The sequence below is a fragment of the Trichoderma atroviride genome, chromosome 4 (assembly GCF_020647795.1).
Source record: "Trichoderma atroviride chromosome 4, complete sequence".
NCBI classification, from domain to species: Eukaryota; Fungi; Ascomycota; class Sordariomycetes; order Hypocreales; family Hypocreaceae; genus Trichoderma; species Trichoderma atroviride.
Genome location: NC_089403.1, coordinates 784,199 through 807,552, shown reverse-complemented (window position 1 = coordinate 807,552; position 23,354 = coordinate 784,199). Strand labels below are relative to the sequence as shown.

Below are 23,354 nucleotides of genomic sequence, written 5' to 3'. Positions count from 1 at the left end.
GATGGGAACCAACACCTACTTTGATGTTTCCAGCTACGGAGAATTCTCCCTAAAGCGAGTATCCTAGACACTAGATTATATGGCGATGAAATGTGACAGCCCTTCTATGTAAATTACGCAGCACGGCACCTTATACTAGCCACATGCTCATACTTTCTATCGCCTATTCATTGGCTCTCTCCCACCATCGTGGCTACTTAGCTACTCGACTCACTCCTTTCATATACTTTTTACGCAAGGGAAACTCGAATGGAATGGACCAAATAGGCTAGTTCCAGATCCACGTGTATCAAACGACACCCCAGGAATCAGCTGGACTTGAAGCAGAGCCGTCTGGAGGTTGGGATAGGATATGTAATACTTGGGACGAATATGCGGGGGAAGAGACATACCATGCTCAAAGCAAAGGGGCATATGCGGCCCAGTGGAAGTGAAGCTTCTGATTGTCCAGTCTATCGAGAATACGATGGCATGTCTAGAAGAAGAAACGCATAGGACAAGACATGGACATACAGCTATGAGAGGAGAAGCACACATAAGAAAGACGCATAATATTGATGGATTTACCTGGAGGCCTCAAAGGGTCTTCATCTCATGATACCGCGGCAAGAAGGGTTTAGCTAATCTGGGACACAAACTCCCCATCTGGAACTTTTGGAAACTGACGGTTGGCATGTGTTCACTCCGGCATTCATGTCTCATCGTATACGAGCAAGGGTGTTGAATCTCGTATAACGCGGGGGAGAAGGGGGCGTCTGGCTACATATTACGTGATGTTGTAGGGTTGTCCATTCTTCCGCTTTTGGGTTGTCGGTGGCCTTGTGATGTCTTGGTATGTTCTACGCTTTGTGAAGTATTCTTCCTTACTCCTATTCTCCTGTTGCTAATAGGTCTGTAGGCTTGTCCTAGTGGTGGTATAATAGTAGTAGGTGATATACTTGCAAATGGAAGCTAGCTGAAGGAGATTGTATAATTCTGTAGTGTCGAGGAATGGACAAGGGGATGCTACTAGATGCTGGTGATAGCATGGGTTATATTACGTTGATGAGTTTATATCGCACGCTTAAGATATCCAACTTGGCGTTCAAGCATAATAATCCAACAAGGTACAATGCGCCAGGCAAACTTCTGAGCGCCAGATAATATATTATGCAGTAAAAAGAGAAAACTCACCGAGTTTTTCATGTCTTTAATCCGGACTTGATACCAGCTGACTTTGCACCTCACATAGCTCTGATATTCCCTGATATTGGTTCGATATTTACCCTAGAAACACGACAAAACTTTAGTCATGTTGATGCATCTCAAGCGCACATACGAAATCAAAGAACTACTGCTTCGGAAATAAAATGCAATGGAATTTCAATTGCGAATTTGTACTGAATTTTCTCTTACTGAAGAGGAAGTAATATGGTATCAATGAAGGCAAATAACATGTATTTAGTTCATGTTGGTGCTGCTCGAAGTGAATCATTAGCTTATACGCTAATTCTGTTATCAGAGTAGCCTTTTATAAGTCTTATTTGACAGAGCGTATCATATCCAATAATCGGCCAAATGGTCTAGTGGTATGATTCTTGCTTTGGGCTTCCAACTCAACTGCAAGAGGTCCCGTGTTCAATCCACGGTTTGGCCCCAAACCTTTCTTTTTGCATTTTCCTGCAATTATTGTTATAATATTTTCCTAGAAATGAATATATTAGATCCAGCTTTCATTTTTGTCCAGTTCTTATGAAAATCTCTTTTTCTACGGCTAGGCTTGGAAGTGTTGGCTGCTTTTCTCTACTCTTTGTTGTTTGGCTTCTATTCAGATCATAGGTACCTTGCATAGTACATGTAATCTTTCAAGAGCAGGATACACATTCTTATATTGTCTTAGCATTTATAGTCATTCAATCTAATACCTCGAGCATGGCATATCCCTTATGCGAAACTGCCTTCCTCACCAACATCAACGGATTAACCTTCTCCTTCTTCTTCGCCACCTTTTCGGGCTTCTCTTCATTACCCTCCTCGTCCATCTTCTCAAAATCATCCTCTTCCTCCTCTTCCTCCTCTTCCTCCTCTTCCTCCTCTTCCTCCTCCTCCTCCTCGTCAAACATCCCATTGTCCATAAACACCTTCAGCATGCCCTGCGAATAGCCACTCACCATCGCCGTGCCCATCTCTTCCGCAAGCACAGGCTTCGGCGCCGTCTCATCGCCTCCGCCACCGGCACTATAGCCCGCCCTTCCACCCGCAAGATTCCAAAATACCAGCTCGGGCATCTCGTAGCCGTGCTCCTCGTACTTCTTCTTGATCCTCTCGTAAGAAGACGCAGACCACGGTTCGGGCTTCTGATCATAAGTGTGTTGATACCCTTTCGCCTGGTCAAACTGCATGTCGCTAAAGACAAACACGCGCTTCACCATGTCTTCTTGCTTCAAATTATTCTCAATGGCCGTTGGGAGAATCAGCTTTTCAAAGACGGCGACAAAGTCTGTGTTGGCTCCCCAGTCTGATTGCTTAATCGCGGCGACTTTCTCAGACAGCGTCTGGGCCGTGTCAATGGATATCATTCTGGGATGAGAATGGAATAAGATGAAGTTGCCGCCGAATGGAGGCTCGGTCACCTCGGCGACTAACAGCGACAGTCCAACCGCAGAATCCATGGGCGTCGTCTTGTCCCTGAATCTGGGACTCTCCATACTTCCGGAGACGTCGCACACTGCGATGCAAGACGACAGAGTGCCGGAATCCTTGATCCGCTGGACAAGAGCCTTCCACTGGCCGTTGACGGCCTTTGCCTCAATCTCTTTGACAGTGCGGTCGACCACTTCGTCCGCAGTCAACCCCTCCAGGTCTCTGTTGGCGTAAGGTATGCGACCAGATGCAGCCTTGACCAACGTAGAAGGCATCAACACAGCACCGGAAATCCTGGCCTTGCCCTCAGCCACCTTGTTGATATACCCGCGGAAGTGGTCCAGGTCCTTCTTGATAAAGAGATTCGTGTAGTTCTTCATTGCAATCGACGGCACGCGCTCATACTTGATCTTGTCAAACGTGTTTGCGCCGATATCCAACTCCACAACCTCGAGGTGCTTTCGCAGGGCGGACACGTCTTTGCGGTATTGCTCGCGGGCATGGCGGAGATACACTTCCCGGCTGGTCGAGGCAGAGACGGCGCTGCCGAGAGACTCTCGCGGGTACAGGATCTCAGCAATGGAGCTAATGACGCAGGTATGCCGGTCGTGGAAGTTGCCATGCGAAGGAGCCCATTTCGCACAAAGCGAGATGCCCCTCTTGGCCTTTGGATCCGAGCTTCGAAGGGCTTCCAAGTCGGCATGGAGCTGCTCGGCAAACAGTCGAGCCACTGTGATATGCAGCGTCCGGTAAAAGGCGTTGGCGTCGAAGAGGTCTTTGAGAGCCTCGTGTCGAGAGTCTCTCGCCGCATGTCTGGCAACGCTCGGATTTCCAATGTGTGCCGTCTTTTCTTCTAGGGCATGCTCAATCTCCGCAAGCTCCTGTTCCTTCTTTTCGACTTTTCCCTTGTTTGTCTTGACGATTCGCTTTCGCGTCCGTCCACTGCCTGTTGCATTCTGTTTCTGCCGTCGCCGGCTGATAGTCTTTGACTTGATAGCCACATCTTCCACATTCAGTACGTCTTTCGGATTCTCAAGCACCTTCAACTTCTTCTCCGCTGCCAAGGCAAGAATATTCAGCAAATCCTTCCAATAACCATGCGAAACTCCATATCGAACATCGAATCGATCCACAGCATTCTCAACCCCATCTCGCTTCTCCACCTTGACGAACTCTTCGTCAGCATTCTTCTCGCCCTCCTTTCTCACCTTCTTCTCAATAACCGGCCGGCTCAGCCACCGTAGATTGTCGACCAGCGTAAGGGGATGATGTTCCGCCAACCACCCAGCGGCGCGGTAGAAGACGTGCTTGGAGCTCTTGCCCAAGTGTATAGATCGTGCATTAAAGATGATCTTCAAGGTGGCCAGCGGCTGTTCAGCCCAAGAGGCATCGAGGAGCTCCTTCAAGCGCGGGCCGGAAACGACATCCTCCAGCTCGTAAAAGAGGTCGACCACGGGGCTTTGGGTAGACCGAAAGGCAACGTCCGAATTCTCCGTCAACATGAGGTTGAAGTACTTTTCGTCGCCATTCTTCCAGTCCTTTCGTATTGATTGCTTCTCTTCAGCAGTGAGCGTGACGCCGTCCATGGGGTCTTCCAGAGACTCTAGCGACACGACTCTGTGCAAGCCCCGCAGCTCATTGACGAGGAAGCTGTCATATTCCGCATGCGACGTGAACAGGGCTTCATGTGAAGGGAAGAGGACGGGATACGAGGTCTTCAGGAACCACGGCAGCTCCTCGGCCTGAGTTTGCAGTGCGGCCATGTTGATATGCAGCTATGATATGCGTAAAGCTACAGTATACCCTGAGACAAGAAAATAGCAAGCTCCGTGTAAAAGAAAACAAAGCAACGAGGATGAGGGGGCAGATGAATGCAGCAACCCCTCTCTCTATATACGCACAGTCATTTATCATTGCCATGCACATGCATCTGCGGGCTGAGGCTGAGGCTGCCGGAGTGACTCAGACGGCCTGCATCAGGCAGCAAACTGCAGCTTTGGAGGCGCCATAATTATGCGCGACAAGCTCCTTTGGGGCAACGATTGCATCCTTTAGCGGCCATTCTTGATAATGCCTAAAGTCAAATCGGATGATTTGCACACATCCCCACGATAAGGAATTGTGTCAGCAAGGTAATGCATGTCCAACTGGATTTCAATGTGGTGGCTGGTTTCAATTTAGCTTTCTAGAGCTGTAGATCTTGGTGGGGAATCATGGCAATTAGCTGTGACGCATCGACCGCTGTAGCAAAGGAAAGCAACGACGGCAGCAAAAATCAAAGATGATATGATGAGTAAAGTTTGTTGTTTTATAAAAATGGTATCTCAGGATTCTATCCACTATAGACTATGATTATGCAACCCAAATATATGCTGCGTGTTAAAACAAGTAAACCAAGTCGAATGCTCCATGTATGCTATCCGCTGGCCTAAAAAATGCACCCAATGCCCAATACAACGCCGATATAATAGATAGATTGTGATATACAATATGGACATGATATTCGTTTAGAGCCGCTTGCATAGTGTTTCCAGGTATTGCTGCTCTTCCTGCGTAAGATAGACGTGCTCGGGCACAATGACCTGTCCTGGCTTGATGATGATATCGGCGGCGTGTTGAGCGTCTTCTCTCTCGGTTTCTTTATCAGTAGCGGCCTCCAGGTCCGAAACATATCTCTCGCTCGCTTCCTCCGGCTTTGCCTCGTCCGCAGCAGCTTCAGGAGCCTTCTTTTTGGAGTGTCGACGACGGAAGAGAGAGTTGGGCTGGCGCAGGTCTTCGGGAGACCACCAGTAAACGGGAAAGCGGCGTTCGAGGTTGTTGATGAGCAGCGCCGCGCCGAGCATCAGAGCGCAGCCCAGCAGCATGACGGGAATCAGGAACCATCCGACCTGGATCAGAGTAGGATCAACCACGGCCAGCAGCGCCGTCGCACCGGCAGGGGGGATGCACAGTCTTGGTGAGCGCCATGACGGCCGTAGCGGAGGCACAGGCGAGGGCACCGCCGAGCCATTTGATTTCCTCAAAGTTGTCGCTGAGGAGGAAGAGCTTGCCCACACCGCATCCAATGACGGCGGCGAGAACTTGGCCCATGATGGCATTTCGCGGCTGGGCAAGGGGCGACTCGATGGCGTAGAACTCGAGCACAGCGGCAGCACCCTGAACGCACAGTTAGCTGGATATTCGTTTGAGAAACATGAAGAAGCTGATGCTTACAAAACTGCCCACGACGTTGGGCACGTGGTGAGGCGCAAAGGAGGCTACATGCTTGCTGACGGCCTCAATCATGGCAATGGCACCAAAGACACCCAGAAAGGCCCAGAAGATGGGCATCAAGTTGCCCGTCTCCTGGGGCTTCGTGTTGCGGTATCCAAACCAGTACGACACGGGGTAGGGGATGTATTTCCATGGCGGCGGCGGGACGAATGGGTTGAGGAACCGGTCAATGTTGAAGTTCCAGCGGTGGTGGATGGGCATGATGACGGTAACTGAGCACTGCTGCGGCGAGATTCGACCCGATTTGATTTTGGCTTTGCCGACTGTGCCCAATGAGGGAAAACCGCCGATATAGATGAGGTGTTAATGCGGAGGGAGTTGGTGGCGAGTTCGTGTAATGTATAAGAAGCTCAGCTCAGCTCAGCCAGCCATACAGAGTCTGTCTAGATATAGAGAGAGGGTGTGAATGCTGCTGGCCATGGCAGAGCTTGGTGAGGTCCACGGCATAATATATGAAGCCGGGTCTCGGTCAACACACGATCCAGGGTCCCGAAAGGAGAAGAGAGAAAAAATCTCCATCAGAGCAAAGACAGAAGCCGAGCGAATGACGAAACAAGAGCTGAGAGAGCCGCGGAGATCCGCATCTGCGCTGCGTAGAAACTGAATTTGGAAGAACAAGGGCCGGGCGAGCGACTAGCAGGGCGGGTAGTACCCTGCGCGTACCCTGCGTGTACCCCGAGCCTAGCAGGATGCCGCTGACTCGCCCGCTATTGGGGGTGAATTGGACGCTGTACTGCCTGCGTTTGCGGGTAAAACAGCCTGAGAGCAGAGTATCCGGTACCTCGAGTGGACTCTGTTCCCGCAAACTGGCGCCCCCCAGGGCTCTAGTTGGTAAACGAGCCGCTAGCCGGTGGTTGCAGCGCCCTTGAGCGCTGTCATGGCCCAAGCTTTAGGCGGGAGCGAGCTTTTCGTTTGGCGGTGGGGAGTTGAGGAATGTAGATGAATGTATCGTGTTGTTGTCATTGAATGCATCCCGCACAATGCATGGCAATTGTCGATGACAGTTTCAGAACCAGTCCAAGTCCTGCCAATTACAATACCTCCATGAGTTGCAAAAGACTCAATGCCCTGTTGCACCCCAGCTTGCGTGCTCCAACCCCTCATGCACAACAAAAATCCTTTCCTGAAGCAGCATCTCACCCTCGCATCGTGACCCCAGGCTTAACTCGACTTTGATTTCTCTTACGTACAAGGTGCATCCGCCAACTCCCGTCAACCAACAGCTCCCTTTCGCTTCCACAAGTGATTAGTACAAGCCAACTAAGCAAATTCACATCTCCGAGCCGCTGCTAGCAGTACTTGACGATACTTTTCGGATTTGACTCGGCAAGGCACACGCCGGGCTTCTCCCGCCAGCTCCATCACGGTCTGGATCTCTTCCAAAAAACCAAACCCCTGCTTCATCGCTGGCAGATCTGATAGGCTGAGCGAGCCAGCAGCAGCCAAGTCCGGCAATCCATCTCGGAACTGCATTTTTTGCGCAATTGCGTTTCTGGCATTTATTTTTTTTCTCTTCTACTGCTGCCTGTGATGTCTTGTAGACGCGCTGGTTCCCCGAATCTACGCGATCGATCCCTTGATCCGGATGCTTCGCTCTCAATTGATCCCCTTAGACCCATCGCAGCAAATGTTTTAGCGCCCAGATCTGTTTCTGGGCATGAATACCAAGCACGATGACGTGGTGTGGCATCTGACAGATTCGCCCAGGGTTGCAGCAGCCTTACCGCCGCGCTGTGCTTCAGCTTTTGCTTACTGTGCAGCGAGACGTCGCAGAAAACTTCTCAAAGGGGAAATGGCTGATTATTCTACGCCAGTCATCAGCCTCGCCGACAGCCGACGCCGTATTGACTCACGACGATGGATGGTGCCGAAATATGATGCACAGGCGAAGAGATTTTTGTTCAATCAAAGATTTATCGGCATTGCGCTCCGGTAGATGTAGACATTGAAAAGTGACGTTTTTCTTTTTGGTAATGCAAATTAGGTGGATATCAACTCCCAGCTTTGTATTACATAGAGTCTATCTGTTCAATAAACGCCCTTTCTGCAAAGTAGAGGCATCCATGATTATTTTCTCTTTTTACATAAAATTTCCCAAGTGCCATATATTATCCTGGCGCTATATCATCCGAGGTAGAGTAAATCTCTGGATACTACCTGTGTTATACTACTACTGCTCAGCGCCCCTTACTGGCTTCCCAAGATGGAGAGCAAAGGTTCATCTGTAATGCACTGTTATTCTATAATTATTTCTCTTTTCGTATATAGCTTAATCAATCTCTATATTGTCTTAGTACTATAGATTCTGCAGTAAATTAAAACCTTGCCATCATCTGTGTTCAGCGCCCCTTGCACAGGCTTCCCAAGATGAAGAGCTCATCTTCATCTGTAATGCACTGTTATTCCATGATTATTTCTCTCTTCGCATATGGCTCGATCAACTGCTCTATAATGTCCTGGTACTATATCTTTTGCAGCAGATCAAAGCCCCAGCCATCATCTGTGTTCAGCGCCCCTTGCCCCAACTTCCCATGATGGAGAGCACATCTTCATCTGTGACTCACTGTTATTCTGGTCTGGCGTTTGCTTTACAGCTGAGCGCTGCAGACGAAACATGCAGCCAGGACGTTCAATCTGCCTTTACATGTTCGCAGTGCGTGCACCAGGTCAACTCTTCGTCAACTCTTCGTCAACTCCAAGGCAACTCACCGCCTGGCCTTTGCACCTGCTCAACTCCAGCTATAAATGCAGCTCAAATTCCTGAGCTCTTCTTCTTCTTCTTCCTCCTTCACTTTTCGTATCTGAGCATAATCTCTTCTTCATTCAATGCTGCAACAAGGGATTATTTTGAATCATTTGCCGCAATAAATGCTCCAACTCCAGACTAGTTCCTCACCATGACTCCATCTCCATCTCCATCAAAGGGTGTCTGCGAGAACCCTGGCGCAGATCTTGTGCAACCTGGAGAGCACGGCAGTCACACCGAGCTCATGGCGCCAAACACCCAAGGTGTAACCATGAAGGAGCCCGGCCCGACAGATATTGCCGACGGGGATCCTTTCATCACTGCGTCAGAGCACTGCCCAGAACTTCCAACAGCAAACGCCGTCGAGAGCAATCGCAGCAACCTTGTTCAGAATGACGGCCTTGGAAACTATAAGAGCCAGGCTGAGTGCCTCGCAGCCTTCCAAGACATTGAAAATGCCTTGTGCAAGCAGCTTCACCAGCTCCAGCTTACGCAATCCAAAGCAGTAAGCTATCCTCATGCTACGATTCCTCACCTACACAAGTCCGCCTCCATATATGCCCGAGACTAATTCTGTTCTCATTTGTAGAAGAAGCTCGAATCCGCACTCCAAGATTTACCCAAAGAAAAGAAAGAGACCAATTTGCTGCTCGCCGCCTTCACCCTTGGCAACTCTCTCGCCAGCGTCAGCCATATTTTCACGGCAACTATTGCCTTGATGGAGGGCGCGAAGGATCCATCAAGCCTCTCCAAGATGAGAACACAAGACGTAAGCAAGATCTGTCCAGCAAGATCTGTCCAGCAAGATTTCAATCCATTATACAGGTGCTAACTAGGCCGCATAGCAGCCCTCTGGCAGCTCGCTCTATCTGACTCCGGCATCGCCTGCGCTGAGCGTATCCACAGTCTCTGAAGCAGCACAGATAGAGGACAGTTCATCCGATCTCCTACAAGACTGCGACCCCTCTGATAACGATACGGATCTCATGAATTTCAACACCCCAGACCGCCAGTGTCCCGCGACCCGCAACACAGAATCTTCCAAAATCGACCCTTTCGTCGACGCTCCACAAGAGGTAGTCGCAAGACTTGAGACGCCTGATGGTGGAATTCGTCTCGAATTCCACTCTGATTTTACCACCATCCCTGGTAGACGGCTATACGTCCCTTCTCTGCCAAGCACTCCCGCAGCGGAGCGAAGTCGTCGCATCATTCTTAGAAACTTGCCCCCAAATGCAAAACTTGCTCAGATTGCAAGAGGCATTCAAACCCATGGACAAATTCTCAGCATCACTACTCTCGCCACACTGCCATTCACTAATGACACCACAAAGACGGTGATGGTAGAATTCGCGCACCCAAAACCAGCCGCAGAATTCATCCGCGCAATTCAAGCGTCACCTCCCATCTACGAGGATGATAATTCTAGCCAATATCAAGCAGACGCATGGCTTGTTCCAACTGCTTCCTTTGGCTTGTCCTGGGCGGACCAAGAAGCCGTATCCCAGAAATACAGTCGATCACTGATGCTGAAAGGATTCCCCAGCGACTACATCTGGTACTTCATTGGCAAAGTTGGCCTTCAGCATATCGTCCGCGTCGAGTTCGATGTGAGAGACACTTCGCTATGCATTGAACTAACGTCTATTTGGCAGACAAGAAGAGTCGACGAGCTCATTTGGAGAGGCAAATTTTCCGACATATACAAATACCGTCCTGAAGAGGGCATGTTCAGGCTCATCGTCCCCGACGTGACGCAGATATGCAGCTACACCACCAGGCCGCCTTGTGGCATAATCAAACCCCTTCCCGTAGACAATCTCGAGCACTGGAACACGCACCCGTATAACCGCCTACCTCCTCATCTCGAAAAGACAGCCGCCCAACAGGGCCCGACGCAACTCTCTCTGCAGAAGCGCCTTGCTCTGCAGCATGATATCGAAGAAGATGAAGTCGATAATCTCCTCTATGATCTCGAAAACCACAAAGATACGGATTATAAGATCATCGGCAGCAGAATTACCATTACGCGTCGCAAGTGGAGTTGGAGTATGACCGACAAAGACCATACCAAGCTGCTCCTGGCAAATACCCTCCACGAGCTCGACTGGGCAGACCACTGGGACGAGTACTTTCGGAACCGCGGCGAGATCAACATTCGCACGTGGGAGGCGTACGGCATGCTGGCCAAGCATCGTGAAGAAAAGGTCGCTAAGCAGGGCCTCGATCAGGGTGCGGTGCCCAAATGCGAGGCGGGATGCGAGATGGAATGTCGAGACATTAAGAAGACGCCTGTGGCTGCTGAGATAAAGAAGTGGCTCAAGAAATGAAGATGGGAATCTTCTTTTCTACTCTTTTCGAGCGTTTGGGGTAGGGTTGGAGTTTGAAATGAAGCTTTGCTTTCAATTGCTTTTGAGACATTCATGGCTGGTTTGAACAGCGGCAAATGGGGTTCTTTTCCTTTTTCCCTATATTTTTTCATTTCTTCTTTTGATTTCTTTTCTTCTTCTAAAACTAAGGCGGGTATCAGGATGGATGGCTATTTGGTATCGAAGGGCTGCTAGGTATTTGCAGTTTTTATTCATTCAGGGGCACTTTAAAATTGGCGATTTGCGTACAGACGGAGAGCGGCTGTTCTCTTTTCTTTTTATTAGTTTAGTATCTCAAAAATTATACCAGCACCGAGGTGCATTAGCAGATGGCAATTGAATTGAATTATACCCAAACATGGAGTTTCCATATCTTATGTGTCTCTCGGTTACTATACCATACCACACATAAATACGTTGCCTAAATGCCTACACTATCTAGGACAAGGAGCATAAAGAACTCTACAAGGGTAAAATAAATAAGAACAATTACAGTAATTTATTCCACCGAGTTGAAAAATCTCAACTTCTCTTTTTCGCATACTAAAATGCCCTTGATTCTAAGAACCCCAATGGTTTCAAGCCCTTCCAATCCGTAGCATTTCCTAAGCACTGCGCCATCAAAAGAAAAAAAAAACTATTAACAAATTAATCCTGCGCTATTGCTACTTTTTATAATAAAGCCGGGATAAAACTTAAGAGGCTTAATAAAATCTCCAAATATGCTATAAAGGGAAAAGAAGCTCAACCGGCGATTATAAAATATTTTTCCTCTTGTAAGCGTCTTGTTTGTACCTTGGGTAGAGAATATTGAAATTGATGAATATATATAAGCCCAAATAAACGCTCTTCCAGATACACATCCTCTCTCTTTCTAATTCAGCACTTTTATCTTTCAAAAAAAAAAAAAAAAAAGGAAAAAAGAAAAAGGGGGGCAGCGGGGTATAAAACAGTTTATTGCAGCCCCCCAAGTACGCCAAATGCAGATGAAAGAGCACCAGCGCTTGGCCATAGACTCCGGCCATGCAAATCATCGTCGCCATCTTCTGTTACGACAAAATACTCATTCTGTCCGTTCCCGCTGACATCTTCTTCCTCGGCCTCGTAGCCGTCGTCGTCCATCATCTCGAGGCCATCGTCATAGTCTTCTGCGGCAAAGGCTTCGCTGACGCTCTTGTACTGGCTACGGACGGCGGGCCATGAGAGTGTGCCTTGTTTGAAAGAAGATTTCTTAGTATGGGTGTTTTGTGAAGAGCTACCGTTGTGTTTAGCTGGCTTGCTCTTTTCTGTAGGATGGGCATGGCTGTGGCCCTGGCCATGGGTGCTTCGCCTCGATAATGCCCTCCTTTTATTCCGCGAGTTTTTGAAAAAGTTTCGTACGAGATTCGGTGGAATGTTTTCTTCCGGCTCCCACGTCCTCTTTTGGTCTGGTGGCCAGTCACCCTCCCAGCTCACCTTGAAATATCTCACCAAGCCAATGCCATCGACTTCGTAATATTCCACATCTTCTATCCTTTCCACTACCCAGCCGTTGTCCTCTTGAGCCTCGGTCTTGGCACCTTCATCTTCAGGCCTGGGTCTCTTCTTTGATTGCTTCTGCTTCTGACCTACTTTGGCCTCTTCACCAAGGTTAATTATAGGGTTCTGCGTCTCTGCCTGTGTTTGTACTGCCTGTACTGCCTGTACCACAGACGGGGCTGATGACGAAGGAGGCAAGTATGGAGGCAGTTTGCCCCAATTGCTCCCTTCAACAGACAAAGCCACTGGAGGTAAGCTGTGCTTATTATTCACCAATTTCTGCGCCTCGACATCAGCAAAAGCAGGTGTCTTAATCTTTGCGAATTCTGGATTAGGTGATGCTGACGGTTCTTTCTGTTTCGCAGGGTCGCTACTAGTAATATGGACAAGGCTTGCTTGTGGAGCAGCACGCACGGGATGCGTGACATCTCCAGTTGCAAGAGCATCGTTTGTGTCTCCAGCAACGTTACTACCCTCCTCGGGTTCAGGCAAAAAGCCATGCAAGCTCTGAAACTGCTCCTCAGCAATCTGCCGCGAAGGACTCCCATCGTCTTCTGACAGCCACTCGAAATCCGCCAGCCTGGACTTTTGGGGAGTCGACAGGCTGATGACGCCCTTCTTGTGCCGTGGCTTCGTCGGTGTCGGCGTCTCAGCCACGGGCTCTGGCTCTGCCACCACGGCAGACTTTATCTGGCTGTGAGCGGGTGGCCGTCCCCTCTTCTTCTTCTTCTGCGGCGCCTCCAGACCCGACTTGAACTCGTTTCGCAGCTTCTCCTTCTCGTCGTCCACCTCCTGTTCCAGCTTTGCCTCAAACTCCTCCAACGTCCGCGGGGACACGTATTCCAGGACCTGCATTGCGGGAACCACCATGCTCGCGGCTCGCAGATCGCGCCATCCGATCAAGTAGGCCATTCGCTTCGGCAGCGGCTTGCCGTTCGGAGCTGGCCCAGGAGAAGGCAGCAGGACACGTTCGAGGATGTACGCTGTGGAATCGCCTGCGGGGAGCAAGGATATTGGCCGCAACGGCGGCCCGCTGCCAGGCACATAGTCTGCAGGCTTCGAGAAGAGAGGCACGGCGATTCGCGATCTCGAGGGTTGATTCTGAGATGATTTGCGCTTTGGATCGGCCGAGAGCGGCTCCAGTCCCTTGCCCGCCAGGCGGCGATCCAAGAACTCCGGGTCGAAAAACATCATGAAAGGACGCTGCGGAGGGAGAAGCAGGCTCTCGGGCAGCAAACGCGCCTATTCATTGTCTGCGTCTGCTGGTTGGTGAGAGCAGAGCCTCTCGTCGAGGCGCGGCTGGAGCTCGGCGTGTCGTGTGCGATGTTTGTATCAAGCGTGAAATTGTGTTGGAGTGCCGATGATGAGGCCGACAAAGGCAGACGCGACGTCAGTTGGACAGACAAAGATGACTAAGCGTTATCAGCGTCGGCTTCGACAGCTGTGAAAGACACCCTTTGCGCGTCTACCAATTCAAAGTCAGAGATAAGAGACGACGATTACCCTGCATCCGAATGCTGGCGAGCGACAAGGAACGGACTTTAGCCTCAATCCTTCACTCGCTATAGCTTGGCGCGTGAGGTGTAGCTGCGACAATCAGTCACTCGATGATATCAATTATAGAAGCTCTTGGCCTTACAGCGTCCCAGCCCACTATAGCTCAGCGCCCCGAGGTGGGGGCCACAGCATACCCGGGCCGACCTCCACCAAGCATGGGTTGAAACTCTGCACATCCAATCTCAAAACCTCAAAATCAAAACCCTTGCAGCAGCTGGAGAAAAAAAAAAAAAAGAGCAAGCCGTCATATCGCCTGCGGCACAACACCACGCACCGATCCGGCCATCACCATCCTAGCCTGTCGAATCCTTTCAATTGGCCCTTGGCCGCCGGCTCCCAGAATTCCTCGCGACCATGTCGTCCTCGCTCAAGTCGCTATGCCTGCGCATCCCCGCAGCAGCGCCCGCCAGCCTCGTGCGATGCGGTCCTAAAGCTTCGTTCTCGGCGCAGCAGCAGCTCTGCGCTCAGCCTCGCGCCTTGTCCTTGTCCGCAACGACCTTTTCCCGCGCCAACCACAGCCTGGCCGGCTCCAGCCCGTCGCGGCCGTCCATTGCCAGCCTCGTCGCAAAGACTCGAAGCGCTTCTTGCTCCCCCACATCGTCATCATCGTCATCGTCGGCCCTCCGTCTGCGTCTCCAGCCCTACTCCAGCGCCTCCGCCCCAGCCTCTGCGCCGGCCCTCGACTGGGACTCCTTCTTCAAGCTGCGCCTTCGCCGCCGCCGCATCCAGCTTCTCTTCTCCGTGGCCACGGGCCTGCTGGGCGGCGCGGTCGGCACCGTCGTTTTAGCCGAGGGCTTTGCCGAGCCGCTGGTTGCGCAGGTGCCGCTGGATCCCTTCTTCACGCTGGGCATCATGACCATGGCGTGCGCCGGCATGGGCTGGCTGGTCGGGCCGACGCTCGGCAACCAGGTCTTCTACATCATCAACCGCCGCTTCAAGACGCAGATGCTGCAGAAGGAGGGCGAGTTCTTTGCCCGCGTCAAGCGGCACCGCGCCGACCCTACAAACTCGAGCGCAGGCAACCCAGGTAATGCGAATTCAAGATGATATTAACTCCAAGTTGATCCTTGCTAACACTTGCTCTTGTCAGTTCCCGATTTCTACGGCGAAAAGATCCAGAGCGTTGCCGGATATCGAAGGTGGCTGAAGGACCAGCGAGCGTTTAACAAGAAGAAGTCGGCATCCTTTGTTTAAAAAAACAGAGGTATACAATCATAAAAAAACAAACTCGGCAAAGGATATGTGCAATGGTTAGCAAATCATACGGTGCGTGAGAAAAAAAAAAACTCGCTTTCTCATCCTTCGTACCTTTGAAAGCATGCTTTGGGACGGCGGAAAACCCGGTGGACGAAAAACAAAAAAAGAGCCCTTTCCCTTTTGCTGGGACTGTGGACGTGTAGGATTGTACTTTGTGCGTGTATTATATATAATGAGAAAACTCTCTTGTTCGCAATTGACGCCTTTTATACCTTGTATCTGATGACTTCCTGGCTCATGGCTATATAAATGGTAAACTCGGATCGACAGTCTCCTTCCATGCCCTCAAACCCCCCAAGATATCTCCCACAAAGCGCTCCCCATTGCGATCTACCCCCAGCTCCTTCAGCTTCTTGGCCGCAATCTGTGAATCGTTGCCCACGCGACAGACAATGTAGATCGGCGCATCGGGGGCGACGTCTGCCGGTATCAAATCCGCCAAATCCGCCCCTTGCCCACGGTGAGCCGTGAACCGGCTTATAGGAACGTTGATCGACCCCTTGATGTTGCAGACTCCAAAGTGCTCCTTTTCTCTTACGTCGAGGAGCACGTGGCTCTTGTGCTCCTGTGATATGCGCTCGTACTCGGCAACGGATATGCGCTCCTCGGGCTGGAGCAGCTTGACTGGCTGGTTGACGCCGCAGAACTGGACATAGTCCATTGACGTCTTGAGCTCATTGAGCGTCAGAGCCGTGCCATCTCCAGAACAGGCAAAACATCCCTTTCTCTTGCCCCTCATCCGCACCGTCCTAAACGGCACATCACCCATGGCACTGAAAAGCAGCAAGCCAACCTGCTTCACGTCTTCTACTTCTCCATTTATTCCACCCTTGTTCAGATGATCTCCCCTCACAATCAGTTTGATCGCCTCAAGCGCTTGCAACACGCCCATGGTCCCCACAACAGGTCCTATGATGCCCCCCTCTCCGCATCCAACGACGCTCTCCGGGGGAGGCGGCTTCGGGAAGACGCAACGATAGCAGGGGCCTTTTCCGGGGGGGGTTGTTGAGCACAATGAGCTGGCCGGACGTCTGAAAGGCAGAGGCAGAGACGAGCGGCTTGGAGAGAAGAACGCAAATGTCAGAGATGAGATATCGCGAGGTGGGATGGTCAGTGCAGTCGAGGACGAGGTCGTACTGCGAGACGATTTCCTCGGCATTCAGCGGCGTGAGATGAGTGGCGTGAGCATTGTAAATAATAGCCGGATTCAGCCTGTAGCTCGCATTTGTCAGTATAACCAACATCTTCTCCAGTAGAAGAAGAGAAAAACTCACCCCTTGAGATACGCCACTGCGCTATCAACCTTCATCATGCCAACCCTGCCCGTCGAATGCGCCACTTGTCTATGAAGATTCGACACCTCGACCGCATCCCCATCCACAAGGCCCAGCGTCCCAACGCCAGCACCGGCGAGATATGCTGCTGCGGGACAGCCCAAGCCGCCGGCGCCGACGACAAGGACCTTGGCATGCTTTACATGGAGCTGGCCTAAAACCCAAATCAGCCATCATCCAATAAAAGAAACAAAGGAATACATACCCTGCAGCCCGAAATTAGGCACAATCATCTGCCTGCTATACCTCTGATAGTCATGCTCCTCCAGCGGCCACTTCCACTCTTCGTCGTGCTTCTCACTCAGCGTTTCCTCCGCAGCTAGCCGCGCGCGCAGCTCTGCCAGCTCAGCCTCTCTCTGCGCAATCTCCTTCCGAAGATGCTCAATCTTGTCCATTTTCTCTCTCTTCACTTAAAAAAAAAAAAAAGAATCAATTGCTTTATACATCAGAGAAAGGAAGAAAACGGTGCAAAAGTAAAAGTTTATACCACGTCTGCTCTGCCTTACAGCTTCATTCTAAGCCAACTCCGGCAGAAATTTACCCCACCCACACCGTCGGTCAAAAGCTCCACCCTCACCGAGCGCAAAAAGCGTCCCCACCAAAACTTTTTATATATCCATCCTCCAAATCATCACCACCAGCTTCCCTCCAAGCACTCACATATCAAACTCGTTCAACATGGTAAAACACCCCCCCTATATTTTCCCATACAACCCTAAACTAACTCACCATCCCAGGCCCCCCAAAAACCATCCGCCACCGCCCTCCGCCACGCCCGCATCACCAACTCCATCCACCCCCCTCGCCCCCCAAAAGACGTTTCGCGAAAACGCCTCCACCAGCGACTCCTTCCTCTCCTCCAAGCGCGACAAGCGCACCATCAAGCACTCGTCCTTTGTCTCCCGCGTCACGTCCACCACCTCCGCGCGCGTCTCCAAAAAGGCGCTCAAGCGCGGCGGGCGCAACAAGAAGTCGACAACGCTAAACTCCCTCGATAGCCTGGCCGATGCGCTGCCCGAATTGGCCGCCGGTGAGGGTGCCGCGGAGATTCTGGCTGGCAAGATTAGACACCAGAGCTTGAGGAGTAAAAAGGGCGCGCTGAAGAGGAAGGAGAGGCTGCTCAAGGGCGAGATGCAGAGGTTTGGCGTGAGCATGGCGCACTTGTCGAGTATGCCTGCGCAGCCGCAGAGTGGCGGCCAGTTGGCTGAAAAGGCTGCGGTTCCAACTGCTTCGGCTCCTTCAAACACATCAACATCAGCGCCAACATCAGCGCCGGTGGTGTCAAATCGATGGGCTGCCCTGAGAGGATACATTTCTGCGACGATGGAGCAGAACCCGGCGTTTGTGAATAAAGAGTAATCATCTATAAAGGAGAACGAGCGGATGAACATGGGTCAATCCTAAAATTGGATGGCATATTTTGGTAACATTTCAGATGATGGCGGGCATGGAAACATCAAGGCGTTTGGAGTTAATATAGGGGAATATAAAAATGGGAATCATCAGTTTATTGATCAATACTCGAAAATTCAATGCTCATAAAACAAAACTGCTATGCTTAAAACAAAGGCCGATCCTATCCCTTCCTGAAAAGTTTAAGAAAAAAGGAAAAAAAAGCTAGCCTCAGCCCTTGACAAAGCTATCAAAGGCTTCAAAAGCCCATGTCCTGTAACACCATGTCCTCTTCCCTCTTTGAAGCCGTCATGGTCATATCTCGTGAAAAAAAGATGGATTTAAAAAAGAAAACAGGAAAAAGAAAAGAAAACTTTGGTATCGTTCCACCTCGCTCTGTTTCGTTCTCATCTCGTCGCTAATCACAGCACAATCCGTTCTGGCGTACAAGCATCAAGCTCGTGCAAATCAAAATCCTTTTCGCTTTCCCCTCCTCGGAGACCTGTTGGTATGCTCCTCCGCTTCCGCATTACCCATACCCATATGTGTGTATCCAACTCCAAAACATACGAGAGTGTCTTCATCGAAAAAAAGACTCAAGACTAGGCTCGCTATAGAAAGCGAAAACTCTGCTGACGTAAAGGAGTATAGAAAAATAATAAAATAAACAAAGAAAGGCAAAAATAGTGAAATCAAAGACGCGGTATTAATCTAGGCGGCCAGACAGGCCGTCGCTCTTTGGTTTGATTTTGTGCAGGCACCAGCCGAAAAACTATTCCAAGGATGCTCTGAGACCTCGGTCCTTGATGGGCGTGGCGTTGGCGGGTCGCTGGGCGTTGCCCCTGGTCCGCTTGACACCTTTGTTGTGGGCAAACTTCAACTCAAGCCAGGTAGGTTTGTTGGGATCACGAGGTGGCTGGACAATTCTGCGTATTCGGCGGATCGGGCTCGGGGTGCTCTGAGAGCTCGAGCTCGAGCTCTGAGAGCTTTTGGGACTCTTTGACCTCTTTGGACTCGTCGAACTCGTCGAACTCGTCGAACCCCGCGGAGAAGGTTTTCCAGACGATTTTCCAGACGTAGAGCGCTTGGATGACGCCGGAGACGGCAATTGTCCTTTACCAGCAACGGCTCTCGCTCTCGTCATGGGCCGTCCAGGCGGCGAGGCCACACTCGAGCTGTCCTCGGTTGAGTCATCTTCACTTGAGCCGTCCGTCTCTGGAACATCAGGTATGGCAGGCAGCTCCTTCGATTTAGGTCGTTTGGCCGATTGCTCCTTGGTTTCCTCGTTGTATTCCTTTTCCGACTGGTGCATAAGTTTCTCAAAATCTTCCCAAGAGCCGAAGCGAGCAGCTTTCTATTCAATTCGCGGGGGTGTCTTGGTTGAAGCAAAGGGACTCGCACTTCTCCTTAGATGCTCTGTTAGCCGTCGTATGTCAAAGCAGTAAAACAAGACAAAGGGTGGAAACTCACGACCGGCGGCGCTCTCCCTCCTTGCGCAGGTTTTCAATAATACGGAGCATCTCTTTGCGACCACCGTTACTATCGACCATTTTGCCAGCCATGCTCATGGAGACCTTTTCGCGAGCATTAGCCGCCAAGAGGCGCTTGACGAGCAAGTGTCGCATCAAGAGACAGACAAAGACGCCGCAGTCGCTGCCGTTTTCCTGCTGGGGCGAGTCCTCCAGGTTGACAAAGCGAATGGGCCGCTGGACAATCTCGCTGAGCTTGCGCGTGGCCAGGTTCGCCTCGGCATAGTTGGCTCCGCCGAGCGAGTCGTAGTGAAAGGCGATGCCGTCGAGGACCGACACGAGCAGCAGCGACCAGTGGCTGCCGCCCTCGGCTATGGCCACGTTGCGGTTGTCGTTGATGGGCAGGAAGACGTGAGTGACCTTGTTAAAGTCGGGCAGCGCAGATCGCACATGGCGCATGTCGGGCTCCTTCATGAGCAGAAACGTCATGCTCGGGCGCAGCAGGATGATGCGGGCCTGGGGGGAATCGCGGCAGCGTCTCGTGCTCGAGATACTCCTCCCAGAAGGCGATGTTGTTGTCCGTCAGCCAGTCGTTCTTGAGCGACTTCATGTCTTCGATGGTGAGCAGCACATCGTAGTAGCTGAGGAAGGGCTTTTCGGGCGAGAGCTGTCGATCGGCGTCAATGACGTGATGTTAGCACTACTGCTGCAGCCTGTGTGTACATGGTGTATATGTGCGTATAAAGAAAAAAAACAGGTGGAGTCGCAGGGGAAAAAAAACTAGCTGTAAGTTGGAATCAAGCAGGGAAAGTGAAGCCGTACAGAATCGCCGAAATGGCGGGCCATGCGCTGTCGGAAAGGCATCCTGGCGCTGTGCTTGCGCTTCTTCCTCTTCTTGTGCGAATCGTCGCGCGGCGTCGACAGGCGATTGGAGTCGGACTCGGACGAGCTGGTGCCGTCGCTGGAGCTGGAGCTGTGGCGGCTTCGGTAGACAAAAGACAGGCCCGTAAAACGACTGCTGTACCGGCGGAACGAGAGGAGAGAGACAAGGTCAGGAATCAAAGAGCTCTGTTGGCAAAAGGACAGAGGAGACAAGACGGCGACGAAGATGGTGGAATGTAATGAGAAGAGAGAAAAATCCGTGGTAGAAAAAGTTTAAGTGTAGCGGCAGGACAAGGTGCAGTAATAGTGCAGTCAACAGGGTCGTGGCAGCGGCCGTGTTGGCGGTAATAGCGTCGATAGTGGCGCCAGACTGGGCTGCTGCCGAGAAAATGGGCATCGAAAACTTGAATTGCGGGGCGTGGGGTCCGGCCAGGCCCTGAAGTTTTGAAAGCAGGGCTGCCGCAGCAAATCTGAGGACAAACTCAAGGCTGCTGTGAAACCCCCAAACGGTGCAATAAGGCTGGTGGGAGATGACAATAGTAACAATGGTAGGACGGTGACAATAACGGCGATAACAATGGTGATAACAATAACAAGGCAATAGTCGATAAGAAAAGAGTTTCCAGTGGTGACAAGTAAGCTGAGCGAGTGCGTGAGAGGATTCGCATGTCCTTATATGCACCCGAATCGCAGATTATGAAACACACTCATGTCCAAACCACGGCGAAAAGCAACAGGAAATTGCGTGAATCACGCAGCATCAGCTGAGCCGATACGCATCATCATGGCAATTTGCAATGTCATGCTGCCCTCTATTCTTTTCCATTGCCCCTCCAGAAAAGCATCACAAACCGCCGTCGAAACCGAGCCCTGAGGCGTTTGGCTTCTGACACCAGCCGGAGGCACCGGCAGTGGCCGCGAGCTCCTTCGGGCAACGGTCAAGGTCAAGGTTTTGCTGCAATTCATAAACGCCCGCCACTACGGGTGTTTAAGGGAACAGAGTAGAAGAGGCTGGGCCTAGCCAGCCGTAATGCGACATCCGATGAAATTGGGCAGGATTGCAAGTATAAGTAAACAAGTGCGCAACTCACCTCCAATGTCCAGTGGGCGAGGAAGACGCCGATGAAGACCTTGAAGGCATCGTGTAAAGCAGTGATTCGACAATCGTTTTTCTTTTCGCCTGCTTTCTTTTTTTTAATTCGACTTTGAATTTGAATCGATGACAGTGTCCGTCTTGCCGACTCCTTGATATTTATCCCCAGTTAGGCACCAAAACCCCCCCAAAGCAATGTCTGAGCCGCTCTCGTCTCCAAAATCTCCAAAATGTCCTCGATCGTCGATCCTCGATCCAGCCAATAATCAATCAACAACTCAACACAAAACAAAAAAAATCCCAAAAGATTGTCAAATCGCAGGACCAGCAAAAAAAGATTTGATGCACGGGTTACAACAACACAACAGTCCCGGCGCACCCCCAAAAGATATATACCTCCACGAAAGAATTCCTGTGCCGTCACAATCACGCACCACCAAAACACAATCCCGCCCTTTTCTTACACGCTTCCATTTTCCCATTTCTTATTCTTCTATCCAGGATTGCTACGCCGCCTTTTTGGTTCCTTTTTTTTTCCCAGCTTTTCCCCCACCCTTGTTTTTTTTTCTTTCCTTTTTTTGTTCCCTGCTTCTACTGGATTGCTTCTTCCCCCTCTTAATCAAGCTCACATCCACAGGCTCTCCGCCTCTTCTCTCTCTCTCTCGCTCATCTTCCGTTTCAGCTACCCGCTGGCATGCACGTCACGTCACCTTTGTTGTCTCGGCAAATCGGGATACGGCAAGTATACCGCAGTACTAGGTGCCATTTTATACCCAACGCCTCGGCATCATCCCCTTTTCTGCTTCATATCCCCCCTCTCTTCCTCCTTTCTTCTTCTTCCTCTCTTCTTGATTCCATGCATGTGCCTGTTTCTGACAAAGTAAGCAAACGCAATATCCATCCATTGCTTCGTATCCGAGCCTCGGGGTGCAGTAAATGGCCGCCTTTCACCCACTTCACTTCTCTTAAAATCATACCGCACCCCCATATTCAAAATGCTACCCCCAAATCACTTAAATAACCCACCCTTGTCTCTCACCTCTCGCCGCCTCACATGCCACTCTTGCTTTCCCCGCAGTCCTGCATCTTACAAGTGCTCGCTGGCAAAATCCGAAACATCCCAGCCGCTCACTTACATTCTAACACACATATGTCGGTACTGCTACTAGAATACGCCTGGGGCCTCCAAAGTCAATGTCGGCTTCCTTCACATCGAGTGGCCCCAAGACGACCCCCACGTGAAAGGAAGACAGAGGCTTCGGGCAGATATGCGTCAATCCAGGTAGGCGTAGAGGCAGGTCTTAAAGCTCATCTCTCTAGATCTTGTACCTGAAATTGACTTGATTGACTTGTATCTGCTCCACTACCCTCAAGTCTGTGGCTTCCATTCCCGTCAGAACCTTGGGGCTGCTCGGAGCAAATGAAGCCATCAGAATCTCTCAAGCAAAAAGTGACTTTAGCAATAATTAGCAGTATTTTCTGCTTAACTTTAGCAGGCCTTCGCAATCACCATCACACCCAGGCAACCAGTGATGATGATTACCTACATACGACGACCAGGATACAAATCCCGGTAACAGCGGCGCTCTCCTCTCACCGCCGGCTCTCCCTGTCATCCATGCTCGTTCCTTTTTTTGCCCATTTTTAAGCCTCTTACTCTCGTCATTCCACATCTACTGATCCATTTGGTGCATTATTCTTGTGTAGCAAAACACCTCTCAGACAAGACATTGATTGCTTCACCGTTCTAGGCCTCCATCATGCGGCGCCGCATAATTGGTGGAGTGGGCACTTCAGACTGCATGGCCAGTCATACGATGCATTATGCAGCCATATCACCTC

At 50.8% G+C, this 23,354-nt stretch overlaps 12 protein-coding genes and 1 non-coding gene across 13 annotated transcripts; 6 read left to right on the top strand and 7 right to left on the bottom strand.

The window, feature by feature from the left end:
* The first annotated feature begins 1,551 nt into the window (after positions 1 to 1,551).
* TrAtP1_007522 lies at positions 1,552 to 1,636 on the top strand. The gene has a single exon. It is a non-coding gene; the product is annotated as a tRNA-Pro (tRNA).
* Positions 1,637 to 1,851: 215 nt separating this feature from the next.
* On the bottom strand, positions 1,852 to 4,466 carry TrAtP1_007521 (uncharacterized protein). Its single transcript, XM_014093110.2, has one exon. It carries the CDS (start codon positions 4,383 to 4,385, stop codon positions 1,893 to 1,895), a length of 2,493 nt encoding a protein of 830 aa, XP_013948585.2. The 5' UTR covers positions 4,386 to 4,466; the 3' UTR covers positions 1,852 to 1,892.
* Positions 4,467 to 5,129: 663 nt separating this feature from the next.
* Positions 5,130 to 5,720, bottom strand: TrAtP1_007520 (uncharacterized protein; the record flags this gene model as incomplete). The annotated part of the gene is made up of 1 exon (XM_014093109.2): positions 5,130 to 5,720. One exon carries the CDS (start codon positions 5,718 to 5,720, stop codon positions 5,130 to 5,132), a length of 591 nt encoding a protein of 196 aa, XP_013948584.2.
* Positions 5,721 to 8,792: 3,072 nt separating this feature from the next.
* On the top strand, positions 8,793 to 10,971 carry TrAtP1_007519 (uncharacterized protein; the record flags this gene model as incomplete). The annotated part of the gene is made up of 3 exons (XM_066113556.1): positions 8,793 to 9,146; positions 9,231 to 9,410; positions 9,487 to 10,971. The coding sequence occupies 3 exons, from the start codon at positions 8,793 to 8,795 to the stop codon at positions 10,969 to 10,971; spliced, it is 2,019 nt and encodes a 672-aa protein (XP_065969642.1).
* Positions 10,972 to 11,560: 589 nt separating this feature from the next.
* TrAtP1_007518 (uncharacterized protein) lies at positions 11,561 to 14,265 on the bottom strand. Its single transcript, XM_014093107.2, has one exon. It carries the CDS (start codon positions 13,720 to 13,722, stop codon positions 11,965 to 11,967), a length of 1,758 nt encoding a protein of 585 aa, XP_013948582.2. The 5' UTR covers positions 13,723 to 14,265; the 3' UTR covers positions 11,561 to 11,964.
* On the top strand, positions 14,266 to 15,551 carry TrAtP1_007517 (uncharacterized protein). The gene is made up of 2 exons (XM_014093106.2): positions 14,266 to 15,112; positions 15,176 to 15,551. Exons 1-2 carry the CDS (start codon positions 14,440 to 14,442, stop codon positions 15,277 to 15,279), a joined length of 777 nt encoding a protein of 258 aa, XP_013948581.2. The 5' UTR covers positions 14,266 to 14,439; the 3' UTR covers positions 15,280 to 15,551.
* Positions 15,552 to 15,583: 32 nt separating this feature from the next.
* TrAtP1_007516 (uncharacterized protein) lies at positions 15,584 to 16,111 on the bottom strand (the record flags this gene model as incomplete). The annotated part of the gene is made up of 1 exon (XM_066113555.1): positions 15,584 to 16,111. One exon carries the CDS (start codon positions 16,109 to 16,111, stop codon positions 15,584 to 15,586), a length of 528 nt encoding a protein of 175 aa, XP_065969641.1.
* Positions 16,112 to 16,211: 100 nt separating this feature from the next.
* On the bottom strand, positions 16,212 to 17,071 carry TrAtP1_007515 (uncharacterized protein; the record flags this gene model as incomplete). Its single annotated transcript, XM_014093105.2, has 3 exons — positions 16,212 to 16,554; positions 16,617 to 16,830; positions 16,882 to 17,071. 3 exons carry the CDS (start codon positions 17,069 to 17,071, stop codon positions 16,212 to 16,214), a joined length of 747 nt encoding a protein of 248 aa, XP_013948580.2.
* Positions 17,072 to 17,354: 283 nt separating this feature from the next.
* Positions 17,355 to 18,035, top strand: TrAtP1_007514 (uncharacterized protein; the record flags this gene model as incomplete). Its single annotated transcript, XM_014093104.2, has 1 exon — positions 17,355 to 18,035. The coding sequence occupies one exon, from the start codon at positions 17,355 to 17,357 to the stop codon at positions 18,033 to 18,035; it is 681 nt and encodes a 226-aa protein (XP_013948579.2).
* Positions 18,036 to 18,840: 805 nt separating this feature from the next.
* TrAtP1_007513 (uncharacterized protein) lies at positions 18,841 to 19,380 on the bottom strand (the record flags this gene model as incomplete). The annotated part of the gene is made up of 1 exon (XM_066113554.1): positions 18,841 to 19,380. One exon carries the CDS (start codon positions 19,378 to 19,380, stop codon positions 18,841 to 18,843), a length of 540 nt encoding a protein of 179 aa, XP_065969640.1.
* Positions 19,381 to 19,422: 42 nt separating this feature from the next.
* On the bottom strand, positions 19,423 to 20,026 carry TrAtP1_007512 (uncharacterized protein; the record flags this gene model as incomplete). The annotated part of the gene is made up of 2 exons (XM_014093103.2): positions 19,423 to 19,468; positions 19,539 to 20,026. 2 exons carry the CDS (start codon positions 20,024 to 20,026, stop codon positions 19,423 to 19,425), a joined length of 534 nt encoding a protein of 177 aa, XP_013948578.2.
* A 345-nt stretch (positions 20,027 to 20,371) lies between these two features.
* On the top strand, positions 20,372 to 20,659 carry TrAtP1_007511 (uncharacterized protein; the record flags this gene model as incomplete). Its single annotated transcript, XM_066113553.1, has 1 exon — positions 20,372 to 20,659. The coding sequence occupies one exon, from the start codon at positions 20,372 to 20,374 to the stop codon at positions 20,657 to 20,659; it is 288 nt and encodes a 95-aa protein (XP_065969639.1).
* A 469-nt stretch (positions 20,660 to 21,128) lies between these two features.
* On the top strand, positions 21,129 to 22,798 carry TrAtP1_007510 (uncharacterized protein; the record flags this gene model as incomplete). The annotated part of the gene is made up of 2 exons (XM_066113552.1): positions 21,129 to 21,164; positions 22,682 to 22,798. The coding sequence occupies 2 exons, from the start codon at positions 21,129 to 21,131 to the stop codon at positions 22,796 to 22,798; spliced, it is 153 nt and encodes a 50-aa protein (XP_065969638.1).
* Between the last annotated feature and the right edge of the window lie 556 nt (positions 22,799 to 23,354).